Source organism: Manacus candei, unplaced genomic scaffold, assembly GCF_025592945.1.
Source record: "Manacus candei isolate 608988 ecotype Guabito, Panama unplaced genomic scaffold, ASM2559294v1 h1tg000014l, whole genome shotgun sequence".
In the NCBI taxonomy this organism is placed as follows: domain Eukaryota; kingdom Metazoa; phylum Chordata; class Aves; order Passeriformes; family Pipridae; genus Manacus; species Manacus candei.
Genome location: NW_026138062.1, coordinates 30,441,651 through 30,463,023, shown reverse-complemented (window position 1 = coordinate 30,463,023; position 21,373 = coordinate 30,441,651). Strand labels below are relative to the sequence as shown.

The 21,373-nt window shown below is 37.8% G+C and overlaps 1 protein-coding gene across 3 annotated transcripts in view; it reads right to left on the bottom strand.

Annotated features, from left to right (window-relative positions):
• Positions 1-21,373, bottom strand: part of DCLK1 (doublecortin like kinase 1) — a 283,428-nt gene that overhangs the window by 220,593 nt on the left and 41,462 nt on the right. For all 3 annotated transcript variants that reach the window (XM_051778879.1, XM_051778880.1, XM_051778881.1), the window contains one exon: positions 11,498-11,844. In XM_051778879.1, the coding sequence (XP_051634839.1) occupies positions 11,498-11,844 (347 nt within the window). The remainder of the gene's footprint in view (positions 1-11,497; positions 11,845-21,373) is intronic.

Sequence of the window (21,373 nt, the reverse complement as noted above, 5' to 3'; positions counted from 1 at the left end):
CCCTGATGAAAAACCAGAAGTCAACAACTGCATTCACAAAGATGCTAATCAACTGCACAACCACCAAAACACTTCTCCTACATGCATATTTTTCTACCATCATAGCAATGAAATGCTTCTTCTATTAAAAACCTTCAAGTGTCAAGCTTACTGCACTCTTATCTGGTTTCTGTTCCTCTAGTTCCGAAAAGTCATTTGATTATTCTTTCCTACATTAACTGCTTCATATTTGCCTTATTATATTTTACACTGATCGCAGTACGTGTTCCTAATTCATCAAGATCACACTCTATTTAAACAGATTACTCCAGAGTATTCACAATGCTCCTCAATCTGCCCCAGAACAGATGTGTTCTGGTTTAGAAACTGAAACATCCAAATATCAAATTTTTTCTCCAAGACCTACAAGCAGCCTTCTCTTTCACAAATATAAGGAAAACTGAAGGTGCTGAAGCTCAGGAAGTATTTTTACGTAGCAAGAATAAAAGAAGTCCAAAAGCATTTCAGATAGCAATACAGGCTACTCAGATGACAGGAGATAACAACAGTTTTGTATTCCAGGTGCTCTCACTCTAAACCCAACTGCTTATGTGTAAACCCTGCTAGCACCATCATACCCACACAGAGGCACTAACACTATACATGCTCATGTAGCTACAGTAAAAAGTGGACAGAAAAAAACCTACTCTGTATCAGAATCAACAATGCCATATATGGACTTTTGTCATGATCATGAATATCTATATTTTTAACCTCTTTATTCTTGAGCACCAAGACAGAATTACAGCCTGCATGACTTTATTCTTGTGTGAACACAGGGTTTCTCATTATCAGTGCTAAGTGTGCCAGGACCATTTCCCATAACACATATGTGCTACATTCAGCTCCTTCTCAAAGTTATTTCCTCACCAAGGAGCATGTAAGTATGCCACTTAAAAGCTCCATATATTGCATTAGCTTTAACTTAGATCTTGTGTGGGTGTAAATGCAAACACAGATTTCATATATGGAGAAGCAGCAGAAGGTTAAAGAAATTCTGATTATGATCATGCACAATACACAAACAGAACAAAAGATCTGGACTAGAGAATCAAGATGTTGTGCTCAGGAGACCATTTCACACAGAACAAACTTCATTGAAAGCACCATTTTTCAGAATTTGCTAGATTTTAAATGAACAGGAGTTGTGATTAGAAATCAAACAGGGAGATAATATTAAAGGACATAAGAATAGTTGGGAAAAAAAAATCAAAGAAAATGAAGCAGGCTCCTAGAAAACCTTCAGAAAGAGACAAACGATTTAGAGGTATATAAGAAATCAAGAAAGGGAACATGAGACAGCAGGATATTTCAAGGACAGCTAGAATAAAGAAAGAGTTTTGGATGCATGCTATATAGCAGCAGCTGCTGTTTGCCATTCAAATTAATGCAAAACAGATACATAACCTGGCTGCAAGGGAAGGCAGGTGAAGGTATTTTAAACAACAAACACTCTTCTTTTTAAAAGTCAGCATATGCACTTTAGGTAACATCTGACTTCCCTCACTTTTAATCAAAGGCACTCTACCCTGGCTAATCCACAAGATGCCCCCAGTCATCCCCTTCTGCCCAGCAGCTTTGAGAAAATCATGGCTTAAACCAACCCAAAAAGATAATTAAAAGCAGTTCAAACTGAGATTTCACTCTGCATTCGCTTGATGAGTAAATGTCTCTTACAGTTTTAAGCTATTAAAATTCAGAGGAGTTTTATTTAAAAGAAGTTTGTGAGATCCAACGTTTAATGGAAAACCAAATCCACTAGAAAAACTGATTTGGGAGAGGCAATCAGCCCTAACTACTTAATATAAGTTCTACTTGCAGTAAAATCCAGCTCTGAATTCAAAACCTTATAAAGTTCTGCTGGTTCCAGTGGGAGCATATTACAGTTTGCTGCCTTGCTTTCTGAGGTTAAACTCAGATAATTTCACACCCATTTGTGTTCGTTTTTATCAATGTGTAAAGTACCATACCCTGTCTTCAAGTCCCCAAAGACTTCTTTGCGCTTCTCTCTATGACTTCAAGAATTCAACCCCATGGAAGAAGCTCGATTCCCTTCTTGGCAGTTTTCTCAAGCAAAATTACCTGCTTGTAAGCAGGTGGTCTGACCTTCTTCAAAAATTTTTTTTGGTAAAACATAAGAGAAAGTACTTAATAAAATTTAAGAACAAACTATCTCATATACACCTTGTCATGTACCATTAACCGGTGACGACAGGTAAACAGTCTCAAAAGAGTTTATTTATAAAAAACCTAAGCTATCTTCAGAGCAATGCTGTCTTCATTCAGTACAAAGGAAATATTTTCACCTACTGGTAATTGTATTAGTGTCTAAATCTGATTGAGTCTGGGCATTCTGCCCCCATGAACTGGCAGTAGTGGGGATTTATATTCAGAAGAGATTAAGTCATTACTTTCTATTGGATTGAAGAAATTAGTTTCAAGTTTAGAGAGGAATGGAGAGGGAAAGAGGTAGAATAAATGGTACATCACTGATTTAATACTATGTAATACCTGTCCCTGAAGATCCTCAGGGATCAAGTCTCAGCCCCACTTCCAAAATTCGCAGAAGCAATCCTCAGACTCAGAGTGAGGAAACTGAATTGCATCTCCAACTACTATACACAGGAGAGTTCATTTAAGACAGAATTCTTCTAGAGGTAGAGACCTGGATTCACCTTGATTAACTTGATGAGCACCTGAAAAGTATGTCACTGTCCTAGAATTGCTTTCTACAGAAAAAGGATCACGAGATGCATTTTCAGACCAAATAAGTAGAATATTCAAAGATATTTGTGTTTCTTGCAACACAAGCAACAGCAAAAAGTGTATGGCTTAAGAAGCTGGAAAGTACTGAACATAAGATGCTGTTTCAGATGCAGTTTCAGAAAATGGGTTCATAAAAGCTTAATTAGAAAATCAAGGTACAAAATTAGGCAGTCATTATCATTTCCTGCGCTGTCAGTAATTTTTGAATTATTTTGCCAGTATCAATTACCTTTTGTAATGTTTGAAAGACATTGGTTCCTATAAATGAAAGGATTAGTTTTAAGAGAACACAACTGGTAACAGAATATTTATGTAGTTTGCCCTCCCAGTGTTCATAATTCACATAAGAATTTTCTCCTACACAACAGCTTGGCAAAAAAGTGTTGAACAGAAAACTAAGCATAAAAAAATATGTAATCAAGGACATACTTACACCAAGTCTCAGGTAGCTGTTCAAATTTGAGTTTGATTAAGTTATCATCCTTTAGTTCACTAAATCAACTTTTTTCAAAAGAGATATTGCCAAGATTTTCAAAGTGTTTGTATAAGAATTCAAGGCCCAACAATCCAAGGATAGAGTTATACAAAAATACACACATTAAAAAGAAAATATTTAAATTCTAATAAGCTACATGCAGTATTAAGAACTTTTTCTATGAATACTATAATTTAATTTCTTAGGAAAGAAACACATATGCTACAAAAAACTGAGAGAAAAATACTTTTTTTTCCTCTTTTTTTTCCTTTAGATGGTGCTTAGAATCCTCCTAAATGGCTAGAAGTTCTTAATCCTCTTGTAACAACTGCTTTTAGAAGGAAAAGAAACAACCTAGCAAATCCAATATTCACTATGCTTTTTTACAGTCTTATTACATCATACTACTTAAGAGAAAGGAAATACACACTTGCTTATGCCAACAAAAAAAGTGTTACTAACAGTAGCAGCTTCAGAGTAAAAACAAAATTGTCCCAAACAAGTTTTACAATAGACATTGTAAAATCTTCAAGCTATTGATCTCATTTCATTCAAAGTCATGAAACGTGGTATCTTAACAGGAAGGGGGCAGGGAGCAGAACAGAGAAAGTTTAGGATGGCTACTATTTGAAAGCATCATAAAGAGATTTCAGGTATTCACAGAGAAGGTATTTGGTCCTGAGGACTGCTTGTTACTGAGCAGTGGAAACTCCTCAATAACCACCAGTAATCTCATGCCTGTCTCCTCAAAACAGTCATACAGCATCCTCAGAGAAAACTGCAAGCACTTTTCCAAGCTCTCTTTTGCAAAACAAATAAGCAAAGAAAAAAAAAACCCACAAACAAAACTACCTCCAATAAGATCATTCAGTTGAGGATGTTTACATTTGCTTTTCTTCTTCCCCCCACTGGCCAGTATATACACAAATCAGAATTTAACTGAATGAGAAGATCTTTTTGGTTATATGTATATTTAAACAATGAAGCAGAGTCCAGACATAGAGAAAAAGGACACTTATTCTAGTAACAGATAGTTCTGAATGACCACACTGTCTCCTTCCCACTGAGAAATACTTCCTAACACAACAATATGAAACTCCATCTCGAGGAGTTAGAAATTACTCTTTTAAAGGCTTCTGACAGTAAATAAGCTCTCTAATGAGCAGCTGAACACTCTTAAAGACACTAAGATCAACTTATATTTCAAGCATATTGAAGCAGATATGCAACTTGTCAGTCTCATTCAACTAGTAGCAGCTCTTCTTTTCGACAGCACACAAGCCAATTTAAAGGTCTCAGAAGGTGGTATCTTCTCTTCTTAATTTCCCAAGTCAGTCTACAGTTCCTATGGGATGCCAGTTAGCAATCGTGGAAACTCCTATTGGGAGACAGCTTTTGGAGACAGAGCAACACAGTCATCAGTCTCAGCTTAATAAGAACCAACCCTAAACAAACCAATGAACACAAGGCTTTCAATTAGGAATGGGCTTCTGTTCACTCCTTTACAGAGAATTTTATTTGAGTACAATTAAAATTGCTAGTCAATGTCACCATATGACATCAAAACAGCCTATCGAGAGACACAAGAGTTTAAGGAGCTATCAGATCTTCCCTCTTACACCAGGATAATACCAACTGTCAGCAAATTGTCTACCCTAGCACAAATGATTTTGAACCAGATTTTTAGGCTTTTCTTAACATAGTCTAATTTGTAACAGAAGTCCACTTTTCTCAACAGTAATCACAAGAATCTTCTAAGACCCCCAGAGCCCATCACGACTTGCTGAGACAGGCAATTTTCAATTATTGATTTTTTTGTTTGTTTTTCAGACTATCCTGTCTTCAAGACGGGGGCTTTTTCCTCAGTATTGAGAAAAAAAAAAATCCTCCTTTTTTTAATCCTTCCAGAAAATAAGTTTCAAAACACCAAAGCCAGAAATGATAGATCTTCCAGAGGAAGGAAAAAAAAAAAAGTTTTTGATTAAATATACTGCAGGCAGGAAGGAGGGAAAATGAGGTGCATTACAAGCTGGAGAGTGCTCTTTGGGTTTTCTTTTTAGTGTCTCTCATAGCTACATAAAAGGATGGTCTGTCAGCATCACTCAGATAGGGCCCTAAAATTCATGTTTAAAATAAGCAGAACAGGTATTTTTTGAGGAGTATGGCCATCTAGCATTCACATTAGAAACCCTTCAGGAAGGAACAGCTTGTGCAGTGTAAGCACAATGAGTTTCAGGTCCCCAGATGGTAGTGCAATATTAAAGTACCACCTCAAAAGCTGTTGCTTCCCTGTTAAAATGCTTGAGTGAGTAGTAGAAACCATTTTACTTAATGTTTTCTTGCAATTAATCAGTATCTGCACAGCTACATCTCACAGAGAATTCACTGTGGTTCTCTGGTCAATCGACATCACCCCTGTGTGCCTTTGGCTGGCAGGGAGCTCCAAAACCTTCCACAAAAGACGATAAGTTACTGACCTGAGAGAGATACAGAAGACGCACTCAACTTAATTTTTCCTATTTTGAAAAATGTGGACAATAAGTGCTATTTTGAGTGGATTGTAGCTACAACTGAAGAACAAATAAAAAGAACATGCACGACCAGTCACCCTTAAAATTAAATACACCTTCTATATCAAGAACAGAATTGATTACAAACACTGATGTGAATCAAAATTCACAGCACACATAAAACGAGTCACTTGCTGCACATAAATTTTATTTTGCTTAATATTCATTTTATCTGGATTGTTGTACAATATACACTACCCAAATGCTGAGTAGAGAATGTCATTCTGTATATGACACCTACCTTCCTTTATGTAGGTATTTCTGTATCAAGGATAATCCAGGTCTAGAGAAAGACATTTGAGATCTTTAATACATCCTAAAAAATGGTAGATTTGATCAAGAATTTACTGTAGAATACAGATGTTATTATCAAATATTTTTCACTTGTTAAGAACAAAACAATAAAAAACACACCCACAGTTTAGGTGCAAACAGTTTGTTTTCTTAAGAGAGTATTTTCTTACAACAGTAGCATTCCTTTTTAAAAACTAAGATATCGTGTGTCTTCAAAAAAGACAAGTCCACAAGAGAAGGAGTTTGTTTGCATCACAGCATACCCAGTTTATAGGGGGTTTTCACTAAAAATCAAAAGCATATTACAATATTACACTCAATGTAGAAGCTTCAAGCTTTCTAGCATTGTGATGTCCCCTTTCCTTTCAGTCACAATTTTAATAGCTATTTTAATGGCTTAAAGAAAGATTATTGAAGGACATCTTATGCTTCACACATGTACACATACAAAGGTATATGTCTTTAAATAACCATGGCTGTATTTCATATCTATAAAGGTAATCTGATTTGACATAAAATATTTATCATAAAAAAGAAAACAAATCAGATAGTGACTTCTATTCTGGTATCTCTACCACTGACCATTTATCTGTCAGCAGTCAAATTGACAGCATAACGCATAAACTGAAAAAATAATTTGTATGCTTGTATCTTGTTAAGCCAAGCAAACCACCTGTTCAAATAAGTAGGTCCTATTATAAACCAGATGTTTGTTCTGCCAAAAGGAAATGGAGGACGTAGAAGGTAACAAACCATTGCTATCTAACCTTTAGTCTTTGTCTAAACATGCAAATTATAAATACCCCACACAAATACACACATCACAACACTTCTAAAAATGGCACTGTTTCACAGTTTTGCTGTTAAGTATGACCTTCATCAGTTTTCTCCCATTTTAGTCATTGGTGTTGTTCTAGAAGTGCACCAAGCAAACAGAAACCAGAACACTGAGCTTGTAACAAAGCAACTGGGCTCTATCTCCACACACAGCTTGTATCCCCGATGTTTGCACTGTGTCTACACACTGCATTTTACAAAACCATATCTTGATGCACAAACTGAAAACGCCCCTTCTGTTAAGGAAAGGTTAGAAATCAAACTGCAACAGTGCAGCTACAATAAAGCAAGACACATTTTAGCCAGGAGAAAGTGTTTCTTCTCTGCATAAGTATGTGATAATATTAATGATCAACACTGACAATATCTTTTCATGCACTTACACAACCTTTTAATCTAAAAAAGTTGAATATGCTTATAGTAAGAGCACACCTTCATTATCTGTATTCCTACAGGCAGCCATTAAACCTACTCATTCTATTTTTATTTTCCTTACATGGCAAAGTTGGCACAGAAAACACTTCAAGATCTCCCCCTGGAAAGCTTTTGATTTTGGCCTGAGCTCATAAGACTGTTAAACACTTCTGAGAGTCCCACCATCTTCAAATCCATCAGCATGTTACAAGGAAGTGATTCTCTCTTTCTCTAGAGTACAAAGAGCATCAGTACCTTGTACCAGTAGAAACATAAGTATATCCATAAAAATACACATAAACTATTCTAGACACATTATCAAACCTATCCAGCTCTGAGGAATCATTAATAATTGAACTGCAAAAGTACCATAAATGGAGGCCATTGTGCTTTATGATAAGATTGCAGTTGTATATTACGCCTCTTCTAGCACAAATTAATTTATATTCTGAATTTTGAGAAACCTCAAAGTCAAAATACAGATTCTGATGTGTTATAAGGACGTACAAATAAACAACTAGTTACCCTGTTTGTAGTAAAGAGAAACACATTTTTACAAAACTAAATTACATGTATGAAATTCAAAGTAAATACCTACGCAATATTAGAAAACATCAAATTTTAGTCCCTGAACTGCCACTGACCCAATGAAACAAGATTGGTTAAATTTGTTGGGGCTTGTTTTTTTGACGATTGTTTTCTTGGGGTTTTTTGCAGGTTCAGTTTATTCCTTTTCTTGTTTTGATTTCCCCCTTCCTTTCTTCTGCTATTCCAGCATTAAAAAAGTGAAATGGCTAATAGAACACACCTACTTAATCAAGCCCCTGGAGTTCTAAGGAACACTCACAAAGCATCATATGCACCTAAAATTACTGAATTTTCCAAAAGCAAGAAGGAACTTCTGGGATGGGGAATCAACCTACTGTCATAGGAGAGCTTTCCTCTTAGCAATTATAACTTTCCTCAGGTTCTGATTGTCCAAGCACTACCTCTCTCATCAAGACAAGCTCTTTACATTGTTATCAAATTTTATAGACCATCATTTAAATTCCTTTTTATTGAACACAATATTTATTAACATCTTTTAGAGATACAAATCAAAACATCACAACTAACAAGGTTGTTGTAAGAAGAGCATTTAAGCTCAGTTTCTCAATGTGTAGTGTCCGTATGGGACAATCACCTAACTTGGATACCCAGTTAAGACTCCTGCTACTTTCTTTTTATTAGCATGAGGCATGTAATGATGGTATCCAACAACAGTATACAAACCATGTTGCCCACCCAAACTAACGATACAGGGGACTCGTGTCAATTTTTGCCATGGATGGGCAAATCCAGTGTTGGCCTCGTAAAATAATTCACAAGAGACAACTGTACAGAATAGTCTTTCTTCAAGTTATATTCCCAAAGAATAATCCCAGGAGAGCTTTATTCTCTTATCTTTACAGTAAATTACTTTTCTCAACTCAGAGATTTAAGATTTCATTGCTTTTTAAGTTAGCGATGAAAGATTTAATCACAGATTTGTTAGATTTAGCCACAGAACATAGGTTTTCCAGAACCTTCAAAGCTCCAGCAGGAGTCACAGTAGAAGTTCACAACTACAACTACAACTGAAAAACTTCTGGATTTTCCTCCCAATAATAACTCACAGTTTGAGTTTACCAATAAAGAAATCTATCACTGTGTCCCCAACGCCATCTGGGAGATCAGGTTTTTGGGAGAGAAAAATGGAGCAGCAATTGCCTAGCAGCACAGGAAATCAATGACTTCCCCACACAGGGGTGAGCAACAGGCTGCTCCTGCTCAGTACAGAATCATTCATTTCCCTTTCTGCCAGCAAAGCTGCTTTGTACACGCCACAGGCAAAGTCTCCATCACACTTGCAGAACACACACACCTTCTCCTAAACCCCAACATTACCAGTAGGGTTAGACAGTAAGTTACACAATTGTGCATGTATATCCAAAAAGGGAAAGGGTGTGGAGACAGTAGTCTATTGGGAGAGCTTCTAGACACACTGGTTTCAGGCTATGAGGTACGTAACAAGTGTCCCAGTACACCACTGATTTAAGCTCATCTCAAAGTCCATGAGTTGACAAAGGATTCAACTGAACTATGCCAACATCAGGGCCAAGAAAACTTGGTCTTCACTTTCTCCTCAGTAGTAGGATAGCACTATATACTTGCAGGAATTAAGAGTTCTAAAAAAGGTGTAAAGGTATTTTTCTGTTGTTTTAATCAAAAACATTAAAGGGGAGTTTAAAATATAAAAAGATATAAGTGAGCACATTATCCAGGAGACAATAGGCCACACATACATCTTTTCAGACTGCACTTTATCATAGCTAAACCACAAGTGTATTTATATATACAATACAAAACATATATGCATCCCTTTTTTATTGAGAGAGTTTGCAGGAACCTGAATAGTCATTCAAAATCTTCTGTCAGTGTCAAAGCAGAGACCACCACTGATCTCTGAAGCTTTAAAAACCCAACTCCTTCCCCAGATTTACTAGCCTTAGTGTTTCCTGGAGCATGAGGCAAGGTAAGGAAGGATAGGAGTTGAGATTTTCCCCCAACAAACACTTGACCTTTGCCGCAGACAAAAAGAATTCCACATTCACATTTTGCTCCAGGTCAAAGTTCCCAACAAAGTCACAGTAATGGGATCATTACAGGCATGTATGGAGTCATCGAGAACTGTACTACTGTCTGTAACTAGTGTCAGAGGCTACTGACACAAAACAGCAGACAGAAGGGACTTCTGGTCAAGCCATACTTGGCCTCAGTTTGAACCAGTGCTCCAAATAAGCAGCTTGTCCATTAAACAGCCCTCTCTGAGATCAGAGGGTACTGCTGTAGCTGTTTCCAGAGTTATGCCTGGATATGTTAGGACATATCCAGATCTGTTAGGACATCACCAGATGTCCTAATGCAGATATGTTAGGACATCACCAGATCTAGCTGAGAATTTATTTGTATCAAGCATGTTTGGCAGCATTTCCCAATAGCTACACTGTTTGCTGCATGTCTGTGAATCACTGAACCTAGAGTCCACAAAACGCAGCTATATTACAGAATAAATACCATGGTCTCTAGCAGATTCTAGCTTCTGAGGAAGACTGTTCGTTCATCTTTGTACCCACATTTTACACCTCTATAATTTCTTCAGTTTAGTAAGTTAAATCTGTAAATGCAAATATCTGCTTTATTTCTCTAGAGTCACCATTGCTCTAAATCAATTCAGGTCATGCTGAAATTAGCCTTGCCCTTCACCAGGTTAACAGCCTCTCCAGTTTTGCTATAATTAATACATGTACACAGACAAATTACAAATAAAGTGAAAGACAAAATAGAAGTAGGATTACTTTGTAATATTCTTTTCATGTCCCTCAATCCCCAAGTTCAATCAGAAGCCTCCTAAGAATCGCACTGTACTGCAATTTAATAAGTCAGCAAAAAAGAGACATTGCTAGAAAGTACTTAATAGAAGAAATAACATGTAACCTACATGAGATTCTTCAATAAATGTGAGCATCACACATAACCCTACCTGTTTTCCTGAAAAAGGGAAAAAAAGCTCACTCATTTTCTAAGCTTGACCCTTCTTCATTGTCCATTCTAGATGCAAAAAGATTCATCATTTAGTCACTCTGGACAGCAACAGGCCTGCATTTATCACGGTTGAATGTGTCCTCACTGTTCGTTCTTACAGCTTATGGAAAGCCAAGTACTATGACTCATAAAACTGCTGTAAGAAAAAGCTGAAACAAGTTAACAGAATGAGTGTCTTTAAAGTGACATCCTTCATCCTACATTTCCGGCATGCAGAGCCAAAAACACATCACACTTTCAACTGACAGATTTAGAACTATTATTTATCATAAATGGTAAGACCTTCACTGAGGCCAAGTAATGATTCATGATATTCCTGAACTGCTCACAGATCTTAAGTACACTTTAAGCAGTAGAAGGTCTGATTCTATGTTCCAGAAAAAGGGGTGGTTTTTTTTACTAATGTACCATTCTTTTCTTTTTGGAAAATTATATTTTCCATGGCCATGCTGAGAATGGCCATCATGAAAATTCTTACCTGTTTTCCATCTAGCGTGTATAAGCGTTTAACCACTCCTGAATCCAGCTTGATGGCATCAGTTATATCAGTAAGAACCTGTTCAAACGAATGTGCTGTCTTCTTGTTGAGCAGAATCCGGACTGCTTTCCGTGGCTTCACTCCACTCCTGATGATAGTGACTAGTTTAGGCCTAATGAAATCCTTATTCTCTTTTGCATCTGGAGCACCTCCTTTAGCAGTGGCAAGAGATGGCACTGAACGAGAAGTAGAAGTTGTCTTGACATTCACTGACCAGTTTGGGTTTACATTCTTTGTGTACTCCAGTTTCTTGAAGGGTTCTATGGAACCACATACATAACTTTCTCCTGTGGAAACAAAAGTGAAAGACCAGCAAGTCAGACTAGAGAGGAAGGGGGAAAAAAAAGAATGCAGAAAAATACAAAATCAAATCCTTCTCAAATTCTTAAACGTTATTCTTATTGCTCTTGATCTACAGCACATAAAGTATTGATCTCTTCCATTCTCAGATGCTATGGACTATAAAATATATTTTTAAGATCACTCTTCAGCTAACCATTCAAGAAATGCTGATATGAAAATCCTTGAAAGCAGCAGTTTTCTTTTCAGGAAACATCATTTGCAGTGAGGATCACTGCTATCAGTAAACAGTGTTCATGCTTCCTCAGCTGCCCAGTATCACAGTACTCCTCCAGCCTTCACGCTTAAACAGCCCACCCCTAACAAAAGAGCAGGCCCCAAACACTTCAGAGGAAATAACATGAAACATTATCAAAAACAACAGACTCATAAAAAGGTTGATGAAAGTGTAATGGGAGATTTGTTAACATTTGATTATTTAAAGCTTTAAGCAGCATAAACTCGGGACATGTACAGGCAAGAAATCTCACTATTATTATATAATCTCACTATATTATCACTATCACTGACTCAATATGTAATACTGGGGGAAAGGAAGGCAAAGAATAGCAATTACAGACTTCTCATCACAACAAATTTACCACACTTAAAAGAAAAATAGTGGTTATTAGTTCCAAAAAGCACATAAGAACCAAAGATATTCACAGAATCACAAGTTAGAAGGGACCCAGGAGGATCATTGAGTCCAACTCCTGGCCTTGCACAGGACTATCCCCAAGAGTCATATCATGTGCCCAAGAGTATCATCCAAACACTTCTTGAACACAGACAAGCTTGGTGCTGTGACCACTTCCCTGGGGAGCCTGTTCCAGTGCCCAACCACACTCTGGTTGAAGAACCTTTGCCTAATATCCAACCTAAACCTCCCCTGATACAACATCAGGCCATTTCTTCAGATCCTGTCAGTTGTCAACACAGAGAAGAGATCGGTGCCTGCCCTTCTTCTTCCCCTCATGAGGAAGTTGTAGACTGCAATGAGGTCTCCCCTCAGTCTTCTCTTCTTCAGGCTGAACAGACCAAGTGAGCTCAGCCTCTCTTCATACAGCTTCCCCTCAAGGCCCTTCACCATCTTCATTGCCCTCCTTTGGACGCTGTCCAACGGCTTAATATCTTTCTTCTATTGTGGTGCCCAAAACTGCACACAATATTCAAGGTGAGGCCACACCAGTGCAGAGCAGAGTGGGACAATCACCTCCTTTGACTGGTTGGTGATGCTTTGCCTGATGCCCCCCAGGACACGGTTGGCCCTCCTGGCTGCCAGGGCACTGCTGACTCATATTCAACTTGCCATCGACCAGGACCCCCAGGTCCCTTTCAGTGGCACTGCTTTCCAGCATCTCATTCCCCAGTCTGTACCTACATCTGGGGTTGTACCATCCCAGGTGCAGAATCCAGCACTTCCCCATGTTGAACTTCACATGGTTGGAGACTGCCCAGTCCTCTAATTTGTTGAGGTCTCTCTGCAGGGCCTCCCTGACTTCAAGGGAGTCAACAGTTCCTCCCAATTTTGTGTCATCTGTAAACTTGCTTAGTACCCCTTCCAGTTCTGCAAACAAGTAATTTATGAGGATGTCACTACAGTTAGAAATGGAGGCAGGGAACACTGGGACTTAAGGCTTGGATGCAACAAAGTTTGTTGGCACTGTGCTCAAAAGGTGAGACAATAACGCACTGTATAGTGATTACCAAAAAGGCAGCGGAAGAAGTGCAAAAGAACAAAGAAGTCAGAACAACATGTGAAGATGGATCACTGAGCAGAAAAAATACAGGCAATGACAGCAAGATCAAAAAAGAATCATAAAATGATTTTTTGTTTTCCTTTTCTTTTTTTAAAAATTAACATTATTTTAAAGCAGAACAAGATACAGAGTGGAAGATAAAGTAAGGCACTCCAGTGCTTACTGCTCATGGTGTAAATCAAGCTAGTCTTCACTTTGCAGTAAAATTCAAAGCGTTAAAAAAAGAATCTAAGATGGAATGCTTATAGAACCTTATAAGAGATAAAGGTAAGCCTTTCCTTTTAGCCATTGTATTCATACACAAGATACATAGATGGATAGATAGATATGTATATAGTAACATCAGAACAGAAAGGCTTAGCTACAGTAATGAGTGATCAAACAGTGCATATTCTGTTCTATTATGTCCCTGTCCAATAGTTCTAGTACTAGCTACTCAATTACTGCCAAGTCAGAATGCACCCATAACACCACATCCATAAAATTAACAAGCTTTAAAAAACACTAATAGTATTTTGTAGAGGGAAAAAAAAGAAATCCTACTACGATTAAGACTGCACTCAATACAATAAATACCTTCCTATAAAATACTTTGCAGAAGTGTCTTTTATGAATATTTAAACAAAATTTGTCTCCACTTGTGCTTGCTGTAAAACATGAAATCCACCAGAAACATCTTATTTTATTTTTGAGGGGGTTTTCATGTTCAGTCCTATCAGAGAAATTGTTCAGTTTAGTTGCATGAAGTTATTTATTTAAAAACAAGTCTTTATATTAAAACTGACTCTCAAAGGGTAGGTGCATAAATAAATGGCCATGCACAGTGAACTCAGAAGATTTACTGCAGTTTATTAAGAATGCTTTTGGTTCCCCTTCTTGGAAGGGCAGCATTCCACATTATGTTTAATATCAGCTATATTTAAAGGTCAGCTGGATTCCTTGTAGAATTTAACTGCACATCAGCAGCTCTTCATTACGTAACTAATTTTGTGTAAATGATCATAAAAAAAGATCAATACAATTGAACATCAGCATTTTTGCCCTTTCTTCATTTCCAATAGTACTATATTACATCAATAAAAAATTTACATGAAGATATTATTTTCCCTTCAAGAGCTTCATATTTAGTTACAGAACATCTTGGAGGTAGAGTATCCAAGGCCATTTAAGATGAAATATCTTTAGTAAGAGCTATTTTATATAGGTCAACAGAAATACAGACACTTCTCCCATAATGCTGTTATTTAAGACTGTTTTAGATGTTAGCCAGGGACTACAGTTCTCACGCATGCCATGCTGGTCCTAAGGGTCAGGCCTGTAAGAATAAAAACCTATGGTGTTTGTATGCAGGGGAAATCTCAGAGAAAAGACAAAAGGTCTTCACCTAGATTTTTGTCATCTCTTCTGTTTCACTAGCATCTTCAGGGGAGAAGACTGCAAAGAAGTTTCACAAGGGGCATGACTTACAAGTCCAATAAATCCACCTTCTGCTTTAGTTATTGCTTCCTCATCATCAGTTTTGACTAACTGCAAGGAAGAAAGTAACAATCTCTAGACACCAGATTCATAACAGAACACATTGAAGAAGGATTCGTGGCAGATACTGGATTAAGCAAAAGGTACAGAAAATACAGCCCACTTAAGTGTCTATTTGTTTGCAGCTCCCCAAGAGAAGGGAGCAAGTCTTTCACAGTGGTGTAACTAATGAAATTTTGACTCTTGATTACAGCATCAATAGCCATTAGAAAAATAAAAGGGGAACATGCAGCTGTTTTAGGAGATCTGACATCTAGGAAAAAAAGTGACTACTAACTCTTGGAAGGTTTCCCTTTGCTGATAGCCTCTTAAAAGCAATAGCGCAAATGAAACACACACCCTCCAAAAAGATGCACAGAACTAAAGACACGCAACACTGAAGGATAGTTCTTATAGGTCATTACAGAATTTCAAGATGTGCTCCATTTATTAAATATGTAATTTTTAAAAATATTATCTGTGTACAAAGTGGTTGCTAAGGAGACATTGAATCACTGTGTATAAGTACTGGAGTGTTTCTGACGCAAGTGTTTCCCTCTTTGGCATATTGGTATTAGCAGTTAGTCTGTTTTCTTCAGCTTGCTGATATTCTCCCTGCAAGAGCGATCAAGGTATTGTCTCTTAAAATTATTGTATTGCTTTTCTGTGCTTAACATGATTTGGCCTAAAATGGCTTCATGAGGAAATCAGTTGATCTTAGGCAAAAACCCAACAAGGAAGAGAGAAACTGTTTGAATCATACAAGCAGAGAGGGAACAACCAACCCACTCTTTGTGGAGGCTTCAGGACCTGACAATTTACTGAAAATAGTGTTGATTCCTTGGAGTAGAGTACACAGTAGGAAAGGGAGGTTAATCAAAAGGCCCATCCAAGGTGGAGAAAATACAATACTTGCACACTTGGGTAGTGAGAATGTTCAGCAGTGATTTATTGGGGTCTGTTTCCCCAATGGATAGAGCAAGAAATATCTTAAGAGAACAGGGAAGGGACTAGCATCCCCAGCACTCCCTGCCTAGGCACACCTGCCTTTCTTCACTTCTACCCTTTGGTTTTGCACATACAAAAGGCAGAATCTCAACCTCTCGGGAGAAAGGACAAAGAATTCCGACTATCCCTCACCACACAGAGCAGATTGCAAAAGGAAGATGACCTGAATCAAAGAAGTTACTGATAGTCGGTAGTTCCCAAATGTGTTAGTTAATAGAATAATAACCTACTTTAACTACATTGCTGCTGCCTTGTCTTTCTGCAGAGTCTGAAAAAATGCAATAGTGTAAAAGAGATGGAGCATCTACAGGAAATAAATCCAATCTACAGATGTTCACGTAGCAATCAGATGCACCAGAAACTTTAAATCAGATCTCCTGTGACATTTTAAAGGACTTCTTTTGTACAACATTCTTTTTTCTCAGCTCAGACTGAAAACTCTTTTTCCCTCATCAAAAGCCAAGTAAAAAAATAAAGACATACTTTGCCCTCAAATTTCTGCTCCAAGCAAGATAGGCACTGTACAAAAAAAACCTGGAAAGTACCTAGAATAAGAAACACCATGGCCTTCCAAGAACTTGTTAGGGAAGACACAGTGTGAATCAACTAGCTAATGGATGAAGAAAATAATCAAATAAACAGTGCCAGAATAACCCTCTACTATTTTATGCAACAGGATTATTCAGCTGTTTGTTTATTAAACAATATAAGAATTGCAGGCATTGCTGCCTCAGGATCCAGTCCAAGTTTCACTAACTTTGATAGCCCTGGATCAAGTCCATGGTAAATATCCAGTGTAAATTTAATCCTTCAAACAAATGTCCACATTTCACAGAGATTCAGCTCTACAAACATTTAAACAGATACTTTACTATTATTATTTTGATAGCACATTGCATATGCATATGAATCTTTCCAGCCCATCAATTCCCAGCTGTTGACGTAGGCATGACTAAGAAGAAAGAGCATTAGCTGCAGAGGTCACAGAGACCATGTCAATCAATTCCTACAGTCTGGCCTGGCTGGGCTTCTCAACAACAACACTGGAGTGGTTGGTACAGTCAAGAAGGCAGCAGGAGCAGCAGCTAGGAGAGGGAAAAGCTCAGATAAAAGGAATGAGGTGACAGTAGGAGCAGCAAGACCCATATACAAAAAAAGTCAGGAACTCTGTTGTAGCCCACCCCTTTAGCAAGGAGACACTGCCTTTTGAACTCTCCACTGGCAGGCAGCTTCTCTGCTGCTCTGAACACAAACTGCCTGCCTCCATCACAAGAGCCTTCCTGCAGTCCTCATGTGACCCATCATCTCCTCTGCCCTGCAGCAAGGTTCACATCTCCCAAGAGTTATTAGCTAGTTACAGCTCTCACTGGATTTTAAAGCTGGTATATTCAGACTGCTACTTCGATGAGGATTGCAGCTCCAAGATAATCCCTGAGAAATATTTCGTTTCCTTTTTCAGATTATTCCTTAAAACTATTTTTGCCATTACGCCTATACAAAACATGCACATACAGATACAAGTTTTTAGAATCATTTGGGAGTGCACCCAGTATTGACATGTGACAACACTGTTTCCCAGTACACACTCAGTCTTGTGGTTTGGGTTTATTGGTTTGTCTTTGACTGCCAGTTCTCTGCTGCAGGGTTCAACTTTGTGGTAGGTGTTGTGGAAACCTAAACCAATCGATTCTGGTCATAATCAAGACTCTGAGGTAATATTATAATAAAAAATAATGAGAAAGGGATGCAGGTCTGGCTAGGGATTGATTCTGTGGTCTTTGTTCCACAAAGCAGCACCCCAGGAGTAAAAACTGTAAATACTCTGTTTCAGAGCTTTTGTGCTCACTCCTTTGTACATTGTTCATTGGTAATTCTGGGAGTAAGACTTATGAGTCCACTTCTGTCTTCAGCTTTAATGATACACTTCTGAAGAAGCAAAAGGCCTTTAGTCCTTTCCTGAGACTTTCTTTACAGTTAGAAAATCTAGCTTTTAAGAGCAACTTTATTGTTTCTACATACTTTGGTTGCATGTCATATCTAGGGAATAAAGTCATGTCACACGTGGAAACCATTCTTTAAAGGTAAGAGGGTCCTAACATCAGGTCTGACAAAAGAAGGTAACCTGAATCCATTGCATTATTTCCTTCATCTACAGTGACAGAAGAAGGGAAGTTACAGAGCATGTGAAACTTTTTACAACAGCACATAACCCTTGTTATCAAATTCCCACGAATCTCACATGCCCTAAAACTAAAAACCCCCACAACCAGGGAAGTCATTAGTTTCAAATAAAGAGAAAATGTGTCCATACAGCTCAAAATAACCTACAGTACCAGCATACAGCCATGCCAGCTCTGAATTGTATGCAGAATGAAACTAAATATAACTGAAGCAAAACTGCTCCTTTACAATCTTTTTCCTTTGGGACTATCTTTCATATAGTTCTATGTATTTAGCTCTGGGATGAAAGACACTGACTGCTGTCTCATTTCCCCCAGGAGCTAGTTGCTTCTCTGTCTTCATGTACCGCATGGGAAGGTAAGACTATAGTAACTTCGTCACAGGCATAAAGACAAAAAACCAACACCAAATCGAGGCTTTAGACATTTGCCTTTAAATGCAATCACTAAAACCAATGGTCACACAATCACCTAAATTCACAAGTCTCATTAAATTACTTAATGAATTCATACAGTAAGGGAATAGTCTCACCATGAAAAAAGCAGTGCTTCATATTTCAATAGTTGGAGCACAAATGTCATTTGGCAAGAGGCAAAAATCAAGTGATTTTCCAGTTATTTAAACACAAAGCACAGCTTCAAGCTAATTAATGCTGTACAGACTAGCCAAACTAATAAATTTGTGTAATAAAGAATGGAAGGGGCTTACACAAAAACCATCACTGAGTTAATAATATATTAATAATATATACACCTGTAGTGTGCACTGTGAAGGTCTACAAGTGAAACTACAAAATAAGCTACCTGCAGTTTTATACAAATAAACATAAATACCTTTTCAGATGGAATGATGATGTAGCTCTCTACTTGCACACAAAGACTGACTTCTGTAAATCCCACAGTGTTAATGGCACAAGAAAGTAAGACTGTCCAACTTGAACTATACCAGGAAGGGAAGATGTGTTCATTGAAGAGGAAAGGAATAAAGTCCCATAGGACTAAAAGAAATATCAAAGCCCTTCTTTAAAATAAACTCTTGCACTGTCACTCTTTTTGACTGACTGATTTATAACTGGTATTATTCTTCTCTAGGATGCCAAAATAAACCAATCTTACAGGTTGCTGAATTTATTTCTGCATTCAATTCTTTCTTTTCAAAAGCTGTCTCTCACTGGCTGCAAAAAGACTGCACAAATCACCGCTAACATCAATGAAACTTGCTTCTAGATGAGCACACCAATCAAATAAGAAAATGCACAAACACTGCTTTTAAACAGATGTTGATTAATATTGGTCTTTCCTCCCAGAAATTGATTTTCTCCACCAATTAAACACTGTCCTGACAAATACAGTTTTAAACTCTGCCCTCAAATTCATAACATTGCTCTTAAGACTGGTTTCCTTTCCATTTCACTAAACATCTGGTTCTAACCCCTAAACTCCTTACTTCCACGGACAATCCCACCCTTTAAATTTTCTTTTTGGAGCATCTTCATATTGTCTCCTACTTTCCTTTTCACACAAGGAAGATTGCCAAGAATATCTGCTTCTCAAAACTTCTCCTTAAAAAGCTTTCCCCTGCTATGACATAAAAAGGAGACAACTCAATGGTGGCTGAACACCTGCTATGCAAAGATGTGCTCCTCTTTCAGTAACCTTATTTGGCATTCCCTTTTCTTCTCTCTCCACATTAGCCACCTTCTGATTACAGAAGGCTCTCATTACATCTTGATTCTGCAAGTTCTCTCTCCTGGTGCTAAAAACTGAAATCACAAAGAAATTACAATCTCTGCTACAACTCTAAATCGGTTGTCCAGCGACTATGTATTTATCCTTTACAAGTTTGCCCATGGCACACTAGAGCCACGGGTAGAATGGAAGCAACAGTGAAAGAATTGTTCCACCTCTATTTTCTTTGAATGCAGTCAAGCACCTGCACTTAAACTTTACAGATAAGAAACCATCTCATTTATGGCCATGTGACATTATGAAAGTTAATGCTTTCATACCTTGTACATTCTGATGTTTTATATTAGAAACCCACTACAAGCCAGAAGCACTTTACATTGGAAAAGCTACTCTAGTTACTTTTAAAACTCATGAAAAGTATTATTAATTTTCTAAGCCTAATATTTAAATTGATTAATGCTGACAGCTTCTTTTGCCAATAAAACTATCACTGAAGGAGTGATGAATTCAGTGTTAATGGGCAAATTAACAACTGGCATGTCTGACGTTTGACTGTCACCAAGAACCACAGAATCACAGAATATGCCAAGTTGTAAGGGACCCCAATAATACTTTATACTGCAGGTACATGAGACTTATTAACAAATAATGCAACGATCTCCACAACTACCCGAAAGGAGGTTGTAGCAAGGTGGGTGTTGATCCTCTTCTCCCAAGTTAATAAGCAGTAAGACAAGAGGAAATGGCCTCAAGTTGTGCCAGGGAAGGATGAGATTGGGTATTAGGAAAAATTTCTTCACAGAAAGGGCTGTGAAGCATTGGAAGAGTCTGCCCAGGAACGTGGTTGAGCCACTATCCCTGTAGGTATTTAAGATGCGCAGATACGGCACTCAGTGGATATGGTTTAAGTGATGGACTTGGCAGTGGTGGGTTAGTGGTTGGACTTAATTATCTTAAAGGTCTTTTTCAACCTTAATAATTCCATGACTGGGTAAGAGGAGAAGGGAAACGCTACAGGGGAGAAAAGTTTGAGATCTACCCCAGCTGAACAATGGCTACAATATTACTCTTTTAACAGGCTGCCAACATTTATGCCACTCCATGAGAGGTTAATATTTTACTTAAGGCATATTTACTGGTAGGGAAGAGTTGGAGCTCTTCACAAGGTACAGAGAGACTTAAAAAAAAATAAAAATCCATCAGAACTGAAATTCACATAGGTTTCATTAGCACCACAGACCTTGTGAAGTTTAACAGACTAAACTCTCATTGGCATTTGAACTTGCATGTTTAAAAAAAAGAAGGAACAGATACAATCTGTTGCA